General features: G+C 46.7%; 1 protein-coding gene across 1 annotated transcript; it reads right to left on the bottom strand.

Annotated features, from left to right (window-relative positions):
* Positions 1-208: 208 nt before the first annotated feature.
* inpp4aa (inositol polyphosphate-4-phosphatase type I Aa) lies at positions 209-17,360 on the bottom strand. The gene is made up of 23 exons (XM_061841285.1): positions 17,245-17,360; positions 13,916-14,185; positions 13,779-13,823; positions 12,581-12,699; positions 12,393-12,509; positions 12,236-12,315; positions 12,043-12,160; positions 11,314-11,404; positions 11,081-11,228; positions 10,803-10,933; positions 9,479-9,583; positions 9,163-9,271; positions 8,788-8,968; positions 7,964-8,227; positions 7,737-7,884; positions 7,545-7,577; positions 6,158-6,330; positions 5,965-6,088; positions 4,455-4,722; positions 4,135-4,232; positions 3,955-4,067; positions 2,527-2,681; positions 209-1,321 (listed from the first exon to the last, which is right to left on the bottom strand). Exons 2-23 carry the CDS (start codon positions 14,055-14,057, stop codon positions 1,189-1,191), a joined length of 2,895 nt encoding a protein of 964 aa, XP_061697269.1. The 5' UTR covers positions 14,058-14,185; positions 17,245-17,360; the 3' UTR covers positions 209-1,188.
* Between the last annotated feature and the right edge of the window lie 661 nt (positions 17,361-18,021).

Raw genomic sequence — 18,021 nt, 5'->3', positions numbered from 1 at the left:
GTTATTAAATGCGTTCATGGTACTTTTGGTGACTATTTAGGAACGTTGTAGAATTTTCCAACCTTTATTAAACCATCACATTCTTTTTACATGACAAATATCTCAAGGCACACCACTAAAGAAAAATGTATTTAAAAAAAAAAAAAAAGAAAAAATTAGGATGATTTCAAATGTACTTATTCGATGTAAAATCTGGGACAGTTTCATTGAATAATCAAGCTAATAATAAGAAACCAATGCCATAACTAGTTTTGCATTAATGGTAACAGGTGGATAGTTTTGCCAAATATCACCAAATATCATTATAAGATTTATAAGCAAAGATATTGTTATTGTCATTAAAACATGTGATTTCTTTTTAACAATTTACGTGAATTTGGACCATTTTAACCCTGATTGAGAATTGCTCTACTATTCGAGGTTGCAATATTTTGCATTTTCAAACTTGGACATTATTTTTTTTAAATATTTATTTGCAACTATGTAACTAAACGTAAATAAAAGACAAAACAACAAGAAATAAACATTCCAGGCCACACATTCAACTTTCATTTTCCTCAACAATTTTGGAGACGACCATCTTTTTATTCACCGGCCACTTCTGCCATCCATCTCCGCCTGCGTGCGTGTGACGTACTCAATAATTTCGATAACAATAACATACGTGAACATGAGAAGCTTCAAGCAAAATAACTATAGTTTTCAAAATAAAAGCGGCAGCGTCTGTCCCTATATATATAATACAGTTAGATACAAAGGGGGCTGTGTGTATGGCAGCGACGGAGGAGGTGTTGTGAAAGCACAGGACAGGTTATGCTTGAATGCGACAATCATTTTTTTTTTTCCATCTCTCTCCAAAAAATTTTAAGTCCCGAGAACTGAACAGGTGACTCAAACGGACACGGACGTGCAAGTAAAAAGAGACACACGACGGGAGCTTCCAGTACGCAATCAAATTCAGATTCAATTCCCAGCTATTACCATTTTGTGTAGCTAACTCCCAATCTCCGCTTTCCCTTGCAAATGAATCATTTGTGGCATTTTACATAAAAAAAAAAAATAATAATAATAAACAAGTGTCAGTAGTCTGGCCGTGTGCGGTGGACTTTGGACGCAAAAGAATCTGCTTATCGGTGACTAAGCACAACAACTACTGCAGTGTGTTTGTGTGTGTCGTCGGCGTTTTTGTTAAGACTCGACTTTCCCGTACGTGCCCTCCGGGGGGCGATACTGTTTGGGGAAGGCCTTGAGCTGGAGCGAGTTGAATGCGTACTTGCGGCATCCCACGTTCTTCATGGTGTTCTCCCGTCTGCAGCCCTCGCTGCGTGCCCAAGGAAAACCACGTCAGCGTTTTCGCAATGACAGTCTATACCGCACAGCAGTACCTTGACTCACATGAATGGGAAGCACGTTAATTCGTTCCAGCCGACCAAACCACGCCACCGATTTTACGTGATTTTTCTATCAATTCTAAATGTACACTGATGCCTCGGTTCTCGGCCGCAATCCGGACCAAAACACGGTTCCAGAAGTGATTTGTTCGAAAACCGAATTGATGTTTCCCATTACAATGAATGGAAAAAGAAGTAATGCGTTCCAAGCCTAAAAAAAAATTGGGCTTTTTAAAGTAATTTTTGTTAGCTTTTCCTGATAATAAATTGCCAAGTAGAAACGAATATATAGTTTAAATACTTTATATAATAAAATAATTAGAAAAGAAATAAAAGAAATATTTTTATTTTTTGCTTAAAATGTATGCTTTTATTTCGGGGAGCGCTTGAGAAACAATTTTCGTTTGAAAACAGAAGCAAAAAAATCTCGAAATTTTCATTGGGAAACCGATTTGTTCGAAAACGGGGACGTTCGAGAACCGAGGCTTTACCGTACAATAAAAAGATGTTTTTCAAATTTTCAATACTCAACCTATGAGTGGATAAATATGCATACCTGATGCAAATATATTTAGTATTGCAAGAAACAACGGATTGGTACCTAGTATAAAACTGCTACTTCACTGTACTGTACTGTGAAACTACACACAAGAAAAACACACGCTGAACAACATTTAAATACAACACATACTCTGTATTAAAAATAAATTGCGTAATCCCATCTTTTTGCCATTAACGGGCTAACAAAAATTAGCATCAAACTTGCGGTAGCTATACCTTACTTTTACACTAATATTAACACTCAAAATGCTGTACAAATATACAGGCGCATAATATGGAAATACTCAGAGACATATATTATTCCCAGTCTATTATAAGTTATAAGTTATATTATTCCAATTCAAGCGCAACTTTCTTCGTTTGCTCGTTTAAGTGATGCAGGTGTGCACCACACTGCCCCATAGAGGTCGATTACCGGTTGTGCGTTATTCGTGCATTAAAAATATTTGCGCCCTGAAAGGAAATTTGACGCATTAATTTCAACAGCCCTAATAAATACATGAAAGAAATAATCGCGGCGCTCGTAAGTCAAGACACGACTGTGTTAGCGCTAAACATGTGGCGACCGACTGACCTGCGCATACAGTCCAGCGCCTGGTAGAAAACCTGCGGCGCCAGGGCGTGCTCCTGCTGAAGGATGTGACACTGCTCCAGGGTCAGCGACATGGCCGTGCGGTCCTTGGCACTCTTGCAGCTCGTGAAGCGCACGCCGTTCAGGCGCCGGCACGCCTGTGAGCCAACCCAAAAAGAAGTGATTTGTTCCAAAACCGAATCCATGTTTCCCATTACAATGAATGGAAAAAGAAATAATGCGTTCCAAGCCTAAAGAATTGGGCTTTTTAAAGTATTTTTGGTTAGCTTTTCCTGATGATAAACTGCAAAGTAGAAACACATGTATATTTTAAATACTTTATGTAATAAAATAATTTGAGAAATGTATTTGTTTTTTGCTTAAAATGTATGCTTTAGTAGTAAAGTAAAAAGTCAAAGTCACTTCGTTGTTTCACGGGCTGGGAATGAGGAGCTGCAAAAGCGGTGATCATGGACCCTCGGAGGATCCTCATTTTTCAGGGCGAATCCTGAAAATGACGCTACGCTCAGCCCACGTTAGATGGTGTAGTGCACAGGTGTCAAACTCAAGTCCCGGGGGCCGGATCTGGCCCGCCGCAAATCATGTGTATCAACTTCTGTGATTTTTATTGCTCAAATCTGTACCAAAATTTCGAATTGTCATATCATAAATGATAACGTTGAGCTATTACAAGCATTTTTTTGTGTTACCGAACAACAATAATTGGAAAAACCCATTACCCTTGATTTCTTGATTCCAAAACTAGGTCATAAACTTCACGTGTAAATATTGATTTTTATCGTTTCACAGGCATAACGGCCCTTTGAGGGAAACCGCAAGTAGAATGTGGCCTGCGATAAAAATGAGTTTGACACCCCTGGTGTAGTGGAACGCGTGCTTGGCTATCGAGGCGCTTTGCAATTAGTCCATCTAAGACACTGATTCCCGACTTTCAATAAGCCAAAGCACACATTTTACGTTGGAAACTCAGAGTACACCACCAAACAAAAACTGGATACAGTAATCGCTGGTTGCTTTAAAAGTGCTCAGTTTGAGTGACATGAAAGTCCCCCGATGTGGAACCGTGACAGACGGGCGGTTTGCTGGCTAACCCAATAGGTAGTGTGTCTCCTTGCTGGTTGCCAGAATTCCTTGTGCACTTTTTAACTACAGGTTGTATAAAATCAAGCTAAATATTGCTCTTGACTTGCATTTGTGCCGTATAGCTGGCCCAAACAGGGCCGTATAGTTTGCCGTGTGCGTGTGCTTCATTAGCTATATCGTACGTCAGCTTTTCTCGGATAAGCCCAATGAGCTGGCTCAAAGTCAGAAGAGCTCTGAAATGGAAAGAGTCCGCATTAAAGCGGTTTGTGACGCTGGATCACGGTCTCTCCCTGACAGGCGGGCTAATAGATTTGTGAAGCGCCGTACCTCTGCCGCCTGCCACAAAATCTCCACGTTCTTGCTCTTCTTGGCGTCGACGTTGCGGCTGAGCTGTTGGAGCAGACTGGGCAGAGTGGTGGCGCTGCGGGAGCGAGGAAGACCTGAGAGGAAGAAGGGCAACGTTTTCGCGGGTGGTCGTCTTGATGCGATAAAGCCAAGCGGACTCACAGTCTTCCGGCAGGACCTCTGTGAAGTGGTCGTAGTACAAACTGAGGCGGCCCAAGCTCTCGACGTTGATGACCTCCTGCAGAGATGTGTCTCCAAACCTGTACGCGCATATGAACGCAGACATGTGACACGAAGTAGGGTCGGGATGGTGGCGGAAGTCGCCGATCCAACCCATCAGATCCAAATGGGATTTTTCCCAGTCTACGTGTACTTGGTGGACTTTGGAGGGCGTTCGATCCTGCGGAAGTTGCTTCGGGAGTACTGGATCTTATTGACGGCGTCAGCAAGCTATGCGTTAAACAGTTTCATTATCAACTTACTTCTCGGCTAGCGTTTGCTGCTCATTGATGCCCACGTTGAAGAGGACGGGCTGCACGCGCAGCAGCATGCCGTTCTGGAACTCCCGCGGCAGCGTGTCGAAAATGGCGGCGGGGATGGGGACCCTGACGTTGAAGCCGTTCCTGTTCCCGGTGATGACGGGCAGCGTGTCCGGGCTGAAGGCCGTACTCGCTTGTGTGATTTTAAAGGTGACGTTCCGCAGGTCGTTCACGCCGACGCTCGTGTCCTCCAGCATGGCGAGCTCCTCACCTGAAGGTGCAAAAAACGCGTTGGATGGACAGGATGTGGTCATGTTAATCATCCATGGCTGTTCAGGAAACAGTCTGCCATGAGAGATCATCAAAAATTACGATTAATCTATTACAAATAATGTAACTTAGTTTATATTAAAATTTGTAGTGGCAGGGAGAACAATTCAGCGTGTTTCTACTAAACGGCAGAAGCTATAATTAAATGTTCATGTTCAACTAAAAAGACTCCGACTTTTTACTGAGGAGGTACATTTGTCAGTAAATTGATACCAAATCAAAATTCGTTTAGTATGACGATATCCGTGGGGAGCATTTTATTTGGCGGTTTACTGTACGTTCGAATTATTGTTTTATCGTGCATTTTTTTTCTGTCATCCTTGGCCCAATCATTCTCTTTGCGAGCGGCTGTCTGACCCAGTGACATCTGTAAAGGTGACGCCCCCCCGGTGACTTCAAGCAGATACTCCTGAACACCATAAACATCCTTGAAATCAGATGCCTTGCTAATCTCGAGCAGGTTTATCAGGACCCTGCTGCAGCTTTGAAGAAATGTTTACTTTTGTGTTGTGCTAGCGTGAACTGTTGCCATCGGTTTTACCATTTGTACCCTGTGAACTTGTAACCTTTCGACCTGAGAAAGCAATAAAAACAGGTACAATGGTGAGGCTGACTCAGAACGTGGTTCGGAGCTGCAGCTGGTCCTCCTCGTGAGCCAAATTGAAGACCTCTTTTGTCCCTTTTATTTGCATACAAGACCAGCAGTTAGGTGTCAAACCTGACGCTATGAGATTTCATTTTTACTTACACACAATGGTCAATTCATCCATTCAATCTAACATCCTGTAAAAGGACATAACCCTGTCAACAGCTTGTACCATATTGTCGCAGGCTTTTGACATTTTTCAAACCATCATTTGCTTGCCGAAAAGCCTCGTCCTCGAAGGTGTGCATTGCATTGCAGCTTGAGTTTCATCACACGTTTTGCTTTCTTATAAGAAGTCATTGAAGCGGTTCTACGGATGTTTACCACAGAGGACCCATAACTCAGTGGTTAGATCATTGGTTTGGTAAACCAGGGGTCGTGAGTTCGTATCTCACTGGGACCTTACTCCCCAAGAGGTGTTGCGTCAGGAAGGGCATGGGTGTAAAAACTGTGCCAAGCAAATATGAGCGTTCATCTGAGATGACACGCTGTGGCGACCCCTAACGGGACAAGCTGAAAGAAACACGCAGACGTTACCGTAGGTGCTGAGCAAGCTCTCGTACTGCACCAGCAAGCCGATGGTGTGGAGCTGCTTGAGGAAGCCCGAGTCGCAGAGGCTGTTCCTCAGCTTGAGGACGAAGCCGCAGACAAGAGCCGTCAGCTGTAAGCGTCATCATCGTGATCATCATCATCATCGTCATCCGGCTGCAAGTGGCTGCAGAATACTGACGGTCTGGCAGAAGACGACGTCGCGGCGGTACTGCAACGTCAGGCTCATGGCGATGGTGGGGGCGCTGTCCTGCATGAGGAGGAACACCAAGGCCTCCTTGGCTTTGTCGCTCATCAGCGAGGCGCAGTCGTTCAGCGTGGCGAGCAGCGGCTGCAGGGCCTCGGTCCACTCCCCTGCGGGTAAGAGGAAGCATTTACAGTACACGACAGTATTTTTTTAAAAATCCATCCTACGTTATTTGCGGAAGAACTCGCCTGTTGTAGTTTCTGTGCTCTTTTTCACATCTTGGTGTGGAGAAACTATGTTAAAGTGACGGGAAGAGCTTTTATTAGTCCAGGGGTGTCCAAACATGTTCTTCCAAGAGCCAGAAAAATCAAAGGAGGCACTCTGACATCCAGATTGCCGAGTAACCCGCTAGAGCTCAATAGCGGGAAAATATGATTAATAATGAATAGATTTACCGCTCCACTGGGAAGCAATCAAATCAGAGCTCCACATTTGGAACCAAAATAGAAACATTCGAGACTAAGCTGACCTCGCGTCACATCTCACTCACTCGCATCTGAGTGATTGAGTGAAAACAAGGAAAGTGAGAAATGACAACTTCTTGTTCTGTTCTTCTGCCTTGTCACCCATGTGTACAAAATACTTATTGAAGTAAAAAGCAGGCAAACGACACGGGCAGTGCCAAATGTTTATTTTAGTTTATGCTCCAAATGGCCAACGGGCTGCAGTTTGGACACCACTGTATTAAGACAAGCGAAAAGCCCTGCCTCCCAGAAAAATGGCGCTTTGGCGCCATCTTGTGGCATCTTTTAGTAATTGTAAATTGTCTACAATGGATTAAGGCTCGCGGAAGAGCGCACGTACAACTAAATGTGGACAATATCAACAAACACAAGGCTCTACGTTCGAAAGGTAAGTGAGGGAGAAGTGAAATAGTTGAGACCTCTCTGTAGAACTCTCTTGGACAAGTCTGACGCATTTTGCGAAAAACATACCGAGAATACGCGACAGAGAGTCGACTTCAAACCTGTTCTGTTCAGTCGCCATTTGACAAGCTTGTGGGACATGGCAACTGTAGCCAAGGGGGCGGAGCTTAAGATCGACAGTCGGAAAGGCCCATTATTCACCGACGTTTGTCAGGTGGGAGGAAGCATGAGTAGCCAAAGAAAACCCACGCAAGCGCAGGGAGACGTTGCAACAGCAAACCCAGAACCTCACAGCTGTGAGGCAGAGGTTCTAACCACAAACACATCGTGAATAACAAGGCCGGAGTTTTACTTTGATGAGTTGGTCCTTCGTTTCCCACAAGTGGGCAGTGAACCGGGTTCTTGTAAAATGTGCGAATTTTAACTAAGTGAACTTAATGTGATTTTGAACTGACCTGGTGATGTTTTTTCCTGCTCAGGGCTGCCCCCTAGCGGCGAGAGACAGCAACAAACAGTCAGCATGAGTCAGACCGCAATTATATTTTCAACAGGGCGACTACCGGGTAACTTGTAACCAACACCGCAGTTTAGGTTACCACGGAGACCTCGCCCTTGCGGTGACTACTGTGGCAACAATTGAGGTGGACCTTTTTTGGTGTTTTTGGAGTCCTCAGCGGCTAACCCGAACACGTCATCGGAGCTGCTGTCGCTCTGGATCTGATCCCCCCGCAGTAGCTGCTCCACCTTCAGGATCACACACTCCAGACTCTTGTCCACATTTAGCCACACCTTCTCCTGGGTCCACATAACGCACGATGAAGACAAATAATCAAAACACACGACGCGCCCGCGAGGCCCGTGGAGCGTCTCGTACCCACTCCTCCCCGTACGAGTCGGCCCGCGAGGAGGCGCGCTTGTCGACGCCCTCCGGGGGGGCGGCGAGGCGGGAGGGCGAGGTGGCCGCCCGCGATGGCGGGCGGTGGGCCGGCGAGCGTGACGGCGAGCGCGAGGAAGGCGAGAGGGAGGACGACGAAGTGGGCGAGCCGCCCCGCGGGGCGGACTCCGGGCGGGCGCCGGCCAGGGCGACGATGGCCGAGGACAGGAGCTTGGAGTCGCACACGCTCACCAGCTGACGAGTCTGAAAGAAGCCAAAAGACAGATGGTTCCAACTCAAATCATTTATACTTAGATGTACGATGGACCAGAAACCGAGTCATTTTTGGAAAATGTTTTCAGTTTTTTCTTTTCCACGACGTGACAACGAGGCGCTCTAAATTTGCCACACCAGTAAAAAAAAAAAAAAGCCTCAGTTCTTACACTGGCTTGTCCCGTTAGGGGTCGCCACAACGTGTCGTCTTAGATGACCGCATATTTGTTTGGCACAGTTTTACGCCGGATGCCCTTCCTGACGTAACCCCCTTTGCATCTCGCCGGGGAGAGAAGCTTACGGGACCTGCTATTCCCAGGCGGTCTCCCGTCCAAGTACTAACCAGCGCCAAACCAGATCTGACGAGATCGGGCGTTCTCAGGGTAGCGTGGCCGTAAGCTGCTCATGAACGACAACGAGGCGCTCTAAAGCAGGCGCATTAGATTTGAAAAAATGAAAACTGAAACCCTGCTCTCCGCCCTTCTTATTAACTAAGAAGACAACCCCCACCCGAACGTTTTGGGCCCAAATCGTCGTCGGCTTCTGCTGACCTTGTCTCTGAGGATGGCCAAGGTCCTCTCCAGCGCGTTGGCCGAGCGCTCCTTGGCCGCTCTGGTCAGGCACTCGATGTAGTAGCACACTTGCGTCTTCAGCGTGTTAATTTGGCCCACCAGCTCCTTCGCTCTGACGACGTCCTGCGGCTGGTACGCCATTCCTTTCGGTCCGGTGGACCTACGGAGGAAAAATAAAACAAAAACTGTGACAATTGCGGGCTAAACGTCAGCGATGCACCGACGTCATCGTCCGTCTCGCCTCTCTTCCTCGTAAGAGCTGACGAGGGTAAAAAAAAAAAAAAATTAGAGGAGTCATGTTTTTTGCTAAAATATTAACGTGTGGTTACGTCGTCGTAAATGTGTTCTACTGACTGTTTTCTGGCCTCTTCGAGCTTCTGCAGCAGTTTCCTCAGGCCGCAACCTTTGAAGCCTTGATGGTGCGCAGCGGGTGCGCCGTTCGTCACCACGTCGTATGTGTGATCTGCGCCAACGACACGCGTCCGGGGTCAGTGACAAAGATGCCCAGTAAACCGCGGCGCCAAGAAACGCTCGCAAATTCCATCAGTCCTTTAGCGCGCGAGGTCCAGTTAATAAGATCCGACGCAAGAGAGGCAGAAAACGTTCTGCCTCAGCAAAGATCATCATGCTCAGCGTTGGATTGAGTAGGACATTTCTACGGGCGACTTACCGTAGCCGGACTCTCCGTGCACTCTCATCCTCTGGATGTGCAAGTTGGTCGGCATGAACTCTAACTTCCGCTCGGCTTTCAGCGTGCTCGATTTAAAAGATGGTCCTGAAAGGGAGGGGGGGGGGGGGGGATATGATTACATGTTTGTTTGTTTTTTTTTTTAGCATTATTTACTGAGGTATTTATTTCTTTTGACAGCGAGAGAAATGAGAGATACAGTACAATCGAATCAAAACTTGCGTGCAAGGAGACAGTAACCACTAAGAAGAGCCCGAATATTTAAGTCATATATGGTGCAGTACACAGGGATGAACAGGCAGTTATATTCCGCATTATGCAACCGGCTTCTACCAAACATCACATTTTGCGATGCTTATAAAACTTTTTCAAAACTTTTTCTAACCTCACTCTGGAGCAGAGTTCATATGACAGTCACTCATATTTGAAAATTTTACGGGTGTGGTCAGTCATGCCCGCACATATAAAGTTGCGGGTATGTGTTCTGTTTAATTTATGAGTGTACCCCTTTAAGAGCAGAGGGGAGCGGTGTCAGCTAAACTAGCCTGAGCAGTAGCTGATTGTTAAAGACCGTGTGCTTCCGTGTTTGTGACGTCAGGCTGTGGTTCAGTGCGCTGGATCGGTTTTCATGTGCGCTGAGAGTGTGCGACAAGTGCGCAGTTGCGCAGTGGCGCAGCTTAGAGGGAACATTGGTCAAGACTGCACAAAATAAGCGAGGTCGTTCAATATCTATATATTTCTACTCGTAACAAATTTCGATTTTTCGTGCTCGACTGCAGATTCGCGAGTGCGATGGCGCACAAGCGCGTACGCGCCTGTCAAATCACAGTGACTGATACGATGTTCTAATTCACACAATATACAGTGTAATGCATACATCTACGTGCAAAGAAATATTTTTCTACCAAGGTGAAGGTTTCCTCAGATTGCAGTTGCATCATCGACTTAAGAGAAATGTTTGCAACCCTCAATTAGACACCCGAGTCAACGGAATTGGGAGTCCATTTATAGATTCTGTCATTCACAGCCGCTTCACCTTATTTGCTAACCAAAACATCAGCACCGAGCAAAGCAGTAAGAGACTTGTTCCATATTGTACGCAGTATTAGAGATGTAAAATCAATATCGTTAATGACGAGGAATGTTCCAGTTAGACTCGGGTACGGACACTCCACAATGTTGCGTGCGTCCATGTTTACGCTTTAACTCTAAGGAATTTTTGTCTTGTCTAACTTTAACTAAGGAGAACGAGTTGCCTTTGCTTCTACGGTTAAAACAGTTTTAGCTGTGTGACCGTATCCTGTACCTTTGTACTCGTGCAGGTCGCTGATGGTCTCCTGGTATGTGAGAATGATGGTCTGGTACTGAGTGATGATCTCCCTCCGGAGGTTCTCCCAGCACGGGGACAGCTCGCCCAGCTCCTCCAGCTCGCAAACCCTACGTACAGTCGCCGATGTTCAGAAGAATAAGCGCGACTTCGGGGCTCGCGAAGTTCCCTCGGAAAGCGTGTGAACGCTCCGCCGTGCCGTCAGTTCAAAGCGGCACAAAATGGAGCGTAATCAATGACATCGACTTCGTCGTTACCTGACGGCGTCCTCTTCCAGTAGCAGCTTGACAAACTGTCGCGGGATGTGCAGGGACAGCGCGCTCTCGGCCATCTGCTCCAGGACGCGGAGATGTTTGCCGTCCGTGGTGGGGAACCGGTACATCTGCGACATGACGCCTCCGAAAACTGCAACCGCACACAATCTCCCCCGCGTTACCAAACAACCGAGAGGAACCGTCCTGGAATTCGGATGCTCGCCGGTGGTACTTGCCGGCCTTCAGCAGGGGATCTTTACACAGCGACGAAGACTTGAACTTGACGCCTTTGGATTCAGTTAAGCTTTCGTCGACTGGAAGAACCATCTGAAAGCGAGAGACCGGGTTTATCCCTCCATGACTTTTCATTGCTACAAATGAAGCCACCGGAAGTAAGTGCTACGGACACACTTCAGTAGAAAAGTAGAAGGTACAGATACGATTTTTCATTAATGTATACACAAGATCCAATTTCAAAACTTGGTACTAAATGGTCATGCAGAAAAAATGAATTGTGTTAGCGTGCTAGCGAGGATCCGCTTGCTTTGCTTTGCTAACGTCGTGAACTGATTAACAAAAAGCGCTAATAATTGCCCACTGAAAAAAAATACACAACTGAGTTTTTTTCAATGAGATGGTAAATTTTTCCACACTGGCCAAAAGCTTGAGCCGTCACCAAGAAGATCAAAACAATTCACTGGAACCTTGCCGCCCCGAATCTGTCACCATCGCCGTGAATCGTCTCTGCTCCATTTTTTTCTGTCCTTTTATGACTTCAAGGTTTCAATCAATCACAGTCTAGACCCGTACAGACAGCTATTTTCAAATGTGATGAGTAGAAAGTTGGCGTAAAATTCACTACCCTTGTACAGTAAACGAAATCATAGTTTGCACCCTTTCTCAATGACGCGACCAGAAACCGACGAGTGAACCCGAACTCCGAGCAAGTCCTCGGCGCCACTCACTCTTCCGTTCACGGTGTCTCCTCGCTGCAGTCGGCCAACCGGCGCCCTCTGCTCACGTTTCTCGTCGATCTGCCAGGCGATGACCGTGAGGTTGCCCACTCGCTCGTTCTCGGACGACCTGTACGTAAAGTCAGTGAACGAGAGCGCCCCCCTCCCGATCCAGCTGGAGGTGAGGCTGGCCCGGGTGGGCTACCTGAGAGTCAGGTGCAGGCGGTGGTGTTTGTCCTGCAGGAGCTCCTTCAGGGAAAACATGGCTGAGCCGAGCATGTACATCTGTCGGACACGGGACGCAAGTGACATTTCAAGGAGGTCGGTTCGATCATGACGCCGACATTTCGCATGTGACGCACTGTGCCCTGGGAGCGATCCTTCACGTCGTACACCGAGAGCTTGACCTGGGTCTGCTGAGTGATCAGAGAGTCCTGGAAGAAGGCCACGCTGCTCAGGTAGCTGGGGTTACTTGTTCCCTGCGGGCAAAATGGGAAGAGGTCGAAGTCACTTCTCTTTGGCGGCAAGGAGGACGCAAAGCGTTCTGTACCTCGATGATTTCCGTTTGAGAGTGTTTGGTCCAGAAGGCCTGTGGGGGAGTGGTGCAGCTGATGGCCACAAAGCTGCTGGGCTTTCGGTCCGCAGTAGGTGTGACCAGTTCACTGCAGACTGGAGGAAACGGGAAGTCAGACCACTCGCCGATCACTCGCTGTGCTCTCTCATTGATTTGTCAAATGGTGATAGCAACACAGACAATTGAGCTACGGTGTAAAAGTTTTCAGCTCCCTGTGTCGCAAAGTCAACAAGATAAGGACGGTCCGAGACCTAAATGTTCTTAAGTCCAGCTGAGTTATTCGACCAGATGGTGAGTCTAATTTAGAGGTTCCAGTTTAAAGTTAAGTCTGAGCAAAAACTGCTGTGTACCAGTCCATAGTCCTCTAGTTTAAGTTGGGAATTTCTTTGACGTCTGCCGAAATAGGTCATTTGGTTCTGATATAAAGCCGGTATTCCCAAATCATCAGGTCCAAGTTGGATATAAATCTTAGCTGTTCTGGTCCAAGTATTCTGATGCAGAAGTGAGCCCTGGTTCACCTGGACCAAGTCTTACTTGAGTACCAAGTGGTCTTATCCAAGTCTGAACTGACCTCTGGTGTTGTGTGGTCTGAGCCACGTGTCCAATCCCCAGTGAAATTGGCAAAAACCCAAATTCTGGGTTAGTGAGGTGCTGTTTTGTATTGATCGGTGTAGTCGAACCAAAAAGTCGAAAGAAAATCAGCTGGTCCAAGTGCTTTTGTTAAAGTCTTAAGCAAAAGGCAAGGCAATAATCAATACTCGGATTAGGTGAAATGACCAAGATCCAAAATGAAATAATTAAGTGCCCAATAACCAGGGTCAGAGCATGGGGTCAAAATTCAAAGTCCTCACAGATCTGGTTCACATTTGTAGCAAGTCCCCAGTCTGGCAACAGTGAGCTCCAAAATACCAACAAATCAGGAGTCTCAAATGAGTTCTCGGTCAATTAGTCCGCCACAGGCCAGCTAGTCAAAAGCTTGAGGACGTCCTAACTGATCTGGGCCGAATTAAAAGTCCAGGGCCGGGTCAAGGGAGCCCAACATTTTCGGATCCTTCTTTTGCACGAGTCCCTTGTTGTGAGTCCTGGTCACCGGTCATTTTTGAGTCGTGTGGTTCGGGTCTGACGTCCGTCTCCGAGACAGGACAAAATCCGACTTGTGCTGCGTCGGCCTTACCCAAACTGAACTCTAACACCGGCTCATCTGGATCCTGACAGTTGCCTGCGGATCGGAGAGGAAGAGGAGCTGGATCGGAATAACTATTCATCATAAACGGAGCGGAAACGTCGCCGGGGTTACGGTCACTCGGTTACCTGACAGCGCCAGCCCCATCATCTCCGTCGAAAGATCAAACGTGTTGGCCCGGTAGACCGACCACGGCCGGTGACGGGGGCTGCGCTCTTTCCCGGACGTGGAGGCCTCGCGGCGTGGCTGGGGATGCATTTTTTTTTCCATATTTTTTTCGTTTTGGTCTTTGTTTTTTAGAACCCCGACGAAATCTCCAATGGATCTCCAGCCGGAACTTCGCTCGCTATAACGTCCGTCGGTCTTGTGCGACGGTCTCGGCAGTCACGGCTGAGTCACTAATGAAAGGCCACCAGGAAGAAAGGGGGGGGGGGTTAGTGGGCTGTCGCCATGGAAACAGATGAGACAGACAACTGACGATGACGTCACCCTCACGCACAGCTGGCCGAATATTAATTCGCGCAATTATCTGCTCATGTGCATTGATACTGACGTGCTAGCGTAGTCCGTGGCAACGTTTTCCCACTGTGACGTTCTCACGCCCCCCCGCCCCCAAAAAAAACATCTGCTTGGCGCTCATAATCGAAAGATGATGATGTTTATTCCACAAAGTCGGATAAAATAATTACATATATTTTAACACTAGAAAATATGACAGAAAAGTACCGGGAAGGGCTAATAGTAGCACTTTATAGCTAACTAATAACTGTAATAATATAATAATAACTAACTAACTAATAGCTAACTAAATAGTTGCAAAAATTCAATCATCTATATTCGGCTAACACAATTTCAAATACATTTGGGAAAAAAATGGTAAAATAAAATCCTCATGAAGATGATGTTAATCTCAATAATTTGAGTGATGGTCATCAGAATCGAAAATGTAAAAATGAAATGGATTGGCAGAGAAAATAAAGATGTTAAATAAGTAATGGCATTCCTGCCTACATGCTCAAAATGTACATAAAAGTTTACGCAGTGCATTCTAAAATCTTCTGAATTGAGTTTTTCCTCCATTTTCCAGCGAGTTAGCTCAGCGTAAGTACATCACCGATGCATAATAGACGATCATGTGACTCTACGGCAACAAAAAGGGGAACGCGGTATGCTCGCGTCACTACGCATTCACGCGCGAGGGCGTCCGCCACGCCGCGCTATTTTTACACGAGTCAGTTTCGACGTCACGGCCGCCACCAGCTGCTCATCTGCACGGAGACGTTAATCTTGGGGGGTAGTCTGCGGTGGGGGGGGCAGACGGCAGGAAGCTCGGCAGGAGAGTCGCTGTGGGTTTGGTGCGACGACACAGGGGGTCAAAGATCACGATGGCGGCAAGTGTTTGATAACCGTCATCGCCCTCGGCTGCACGCCGCGAACGCGTTGCGTCCTTGCGACCTCAGAGCGAAAGAAAACAACTAAAAGCAAACAACTGTGGAGAACGTGCCTCCATTATTTATATCTTTCGTTAAGAGTTGAAATCGCCGTTTTGAGCTTAGCTCTCCAACGAGCTACGCGGACGCCACGGAGGCCGAAACGCAGCCTTCGAAGGGGGCGGTCGAGCTATGGCGAGGGATCCTCGTTAAAGTAAGCCAAAAAGAACAAAATAATGGACAGAAATGTGCCAACTAAAACACATCAATCAAAACGTGCCCGGTTCAATCGACCAGTAATAACATAATTGTTTTGTTTGTGTTATTTGTTGGAATATTCTTTTGGAATAGTGAAAGGAGGAACAATTCAAATGTTACGTGCTTGTCAGTCGATACTAATAGAGCTCGTGCAGCTACGTCGTAAAATCACCTGACTTTGGTTGACCTCACCATATCGCCGGTCTAGCAAAGCACTGTTCAATGCTAAGTCGGTTGGAGACGACACGGAAATAAGTGTTGGAGCACGACGCCCAGAGTCTTGTCCGATACTTTTAGACATTTAGAAGGTGAAACTAAACGAAGGTGCGTGGAAAAATTCGCTCAACTCGGCGTAGAGGACCCGTATTTAATGCCGAAGTCGATGTTTTCGCCGATAAGAAATTGGACGGTTAATTCGCTTCCGTTTGTCTCAGACTACTGGATCTACACCTGGATCTGGTGTGTGTAGGTCGTCGGGATTTACACGGAAGAGTTTGAAAGCGTATGAAAGTCAGGGCGCATACGAATACTTTGTTGCCGGATCTGTTCTCAGTCAGGAATAAATCCCACGTAGTGACGTTTTGCCAGCTCGTGAACACGGATGCGCGTTCGGCCACATGTTAACCTTTGCCGGAATGCGTCCATCTTTTCAGCTAGTATTCAATACAAATACCAATAGTTCAATAAATGACCCCTGGTTTTACACAAACTCGCAGTCATTAACTATGATCGGAAAAAAAGAGGACGGAGTCGTCGCCGCGGAACGTACACGGAAGCGATTGCGGCCACACGTTAACCTCTCTGCTGCGACAGACGGTTTATTATCTTTTTTTAAATACGCATTGTTCTCAAATGAGCCAACTTGGCATTACAAATACTTTTTGGTAATTTGAGATTTGAGAAGAATAATTCCGACCTGAAATGAAAGCGATCGCTCCACAGGCGTGTGTGTATTTTGGTTGAATTGCCGAAATCCATCGATATTTTCATTTTTTTTCAGCTGGTATTCCATAGAATGACCTCTTTGAAGATCTGTCTCGTCTGTTGTGACAACTTAACAGCACAACACGTGTCGGGTATTGTGAATATTCTGCTCCGGTTCAACGTCTCCCACAACGTCGAGCAGCCGCGAAAATGGTGACGTCACGTGCACGAGCTCTATCGCGATTGAAGTTTAACAGTCTGATCTGTTCACAAACAACAACAATGGAGGCCAAAGAAGGTCTCGAGTGTTTCACTCAGCATGCAGACGAGAGATGAAAAATCACAAATTCATCTGTCCTCCAAATTCAGTCCCCCCCCCCCCCCCGTTTAATCCATTGACCGCACCTTTTTCATTCAGTAACCCTGCTGGCCCACGGACTGCAGGTTGCCCACGGCTGCATTATTGATCCGACGACTCGTCGGTGGGGCGGTACCCTTAAAGGTACCTCTCGAACAGCGCATCCCGCAAGGCCCCCGAACGCACCACGTCGGGTCCCTCCTCGTAATCCGCAGCCCAATGCGCGCCTGCGCTTTAAATCCCGCATGAAACATGTCGTCGCATCCCGGGGCTGTTTAGGCGGATGCTTTGCGTCACTTGTCGGGAAATTGTGTGTTTGCGTGAGTCACGCACAGTCGCACAAACACTTTAAGTGCAAATTTGCGTCATGACGCCGACCGATGCGAGCGCAGAAGAAAAACAAAAAAAAAACAGCCTTCTGGCGCTGTGTGCGTGACGTCATCGGACATTTGACGGGATGCGCTGCGCAAAAGAAACAATTTCTCACCTTTGGGAGACGGAAGACGAAGAAGCGGGAGGAAGACGCGTTGTCATCGCGGTCCGAGCGCCGCCGTTGCTGGCGTCGCTGTGGCGCTTGTGCTGCTCTCATCCCGGCTGCCCGACGGCGTCTGCAAGGCTGCACGAGACTCGCCCAGACTGACTCCCTGTGCACACCTTGCAGGGACGCCTCGTGGCCACAAGAGGGAGCTAAAAATGTTTGCTCGGACGCGGCGGCTCGATTTCCGGATACAGAAGGGGGGGTGGGGGGAATACATTTTTGAGTTGATCGTATTTCTTCCTTTTGTTATCTCTTTATTTATTTATTTATTTATTTATGTGAAATTAATTGCACAGGTTACATTACTGCCAAAAAATGTTTTAAAACTATTTATCCTGGTCCCCCCCCCACCATAGAAACCTTTTATGAAGAGCAGGGGTGTCAAACTCAAATTCAAAGTGGGCCAAATTTTTAAATTGAACAAAACCGCGGGCCAAGCTTGAACTTGCTAATAATTCTACTAATAATAACAGTAATTAGTAATAGTAATTTTAATCATGATAAAACACATATCAATGGCATATGAAATAAACTTTAAATAAAAATTAAATGCCTCCTTTCTGTTTGCAGCCTACTGAGATGAATGTCAAAATGAGCTTCTTACAGAGGCTAAAAAAATTGAAAATAAAAAAAAAACATAACTATGAATAAATCAACCATTCAGGCCTTAATTTGAAATTGGCTCGGGAGCCAAATGCGGGTCAAATTGTTGTTTGACACCTATGA

The sequence above is a fragment of the Syngnathoides biaculeatus genome, chromosome 14 (genome assembly GCF_019802595.1).
Source record: "Syngnathoides biaculeatus isolate LvHL_M chromosome 14, ASM1980259v1, whole genome shotgun sequence".
Classification (NCBI taxonomy): Eukaryota; Metazoa; Chordata; class Actinopteri; order Syngnathiformes; family Syngnathidae; genus Syngnathoides; species Syngnathoides biaculeatus.
Note: the sequence above shows the minus strand (reverse complement) of the source record. Positions and strands in the feature narration are given on the sequence as shown.

Coding starts and splice junctions, on each gene's coding strand:
- inpp4aa (XM_061841285.1), bottom strand. CDS start 14,057: ATGGAAAAAAAAATGCATCCCCAGCCACGCCGCGAGGCCTCCACGTCC. Junction 11,405..12,042: donor GAGACACCGTGAACGGAAGA/GTGAGTGGCGCC, acceptor TCTCGCTTTCAG/ATGGTTCTTCCAGTCGACGA. Junction 7,578..7,736: donor CTCCAAAAACACCAAAAAAG/GTCCACCTCAAT, acceptor TCTCGCCGCTAG/GGGGCAGCCCTGAGCAGGAA.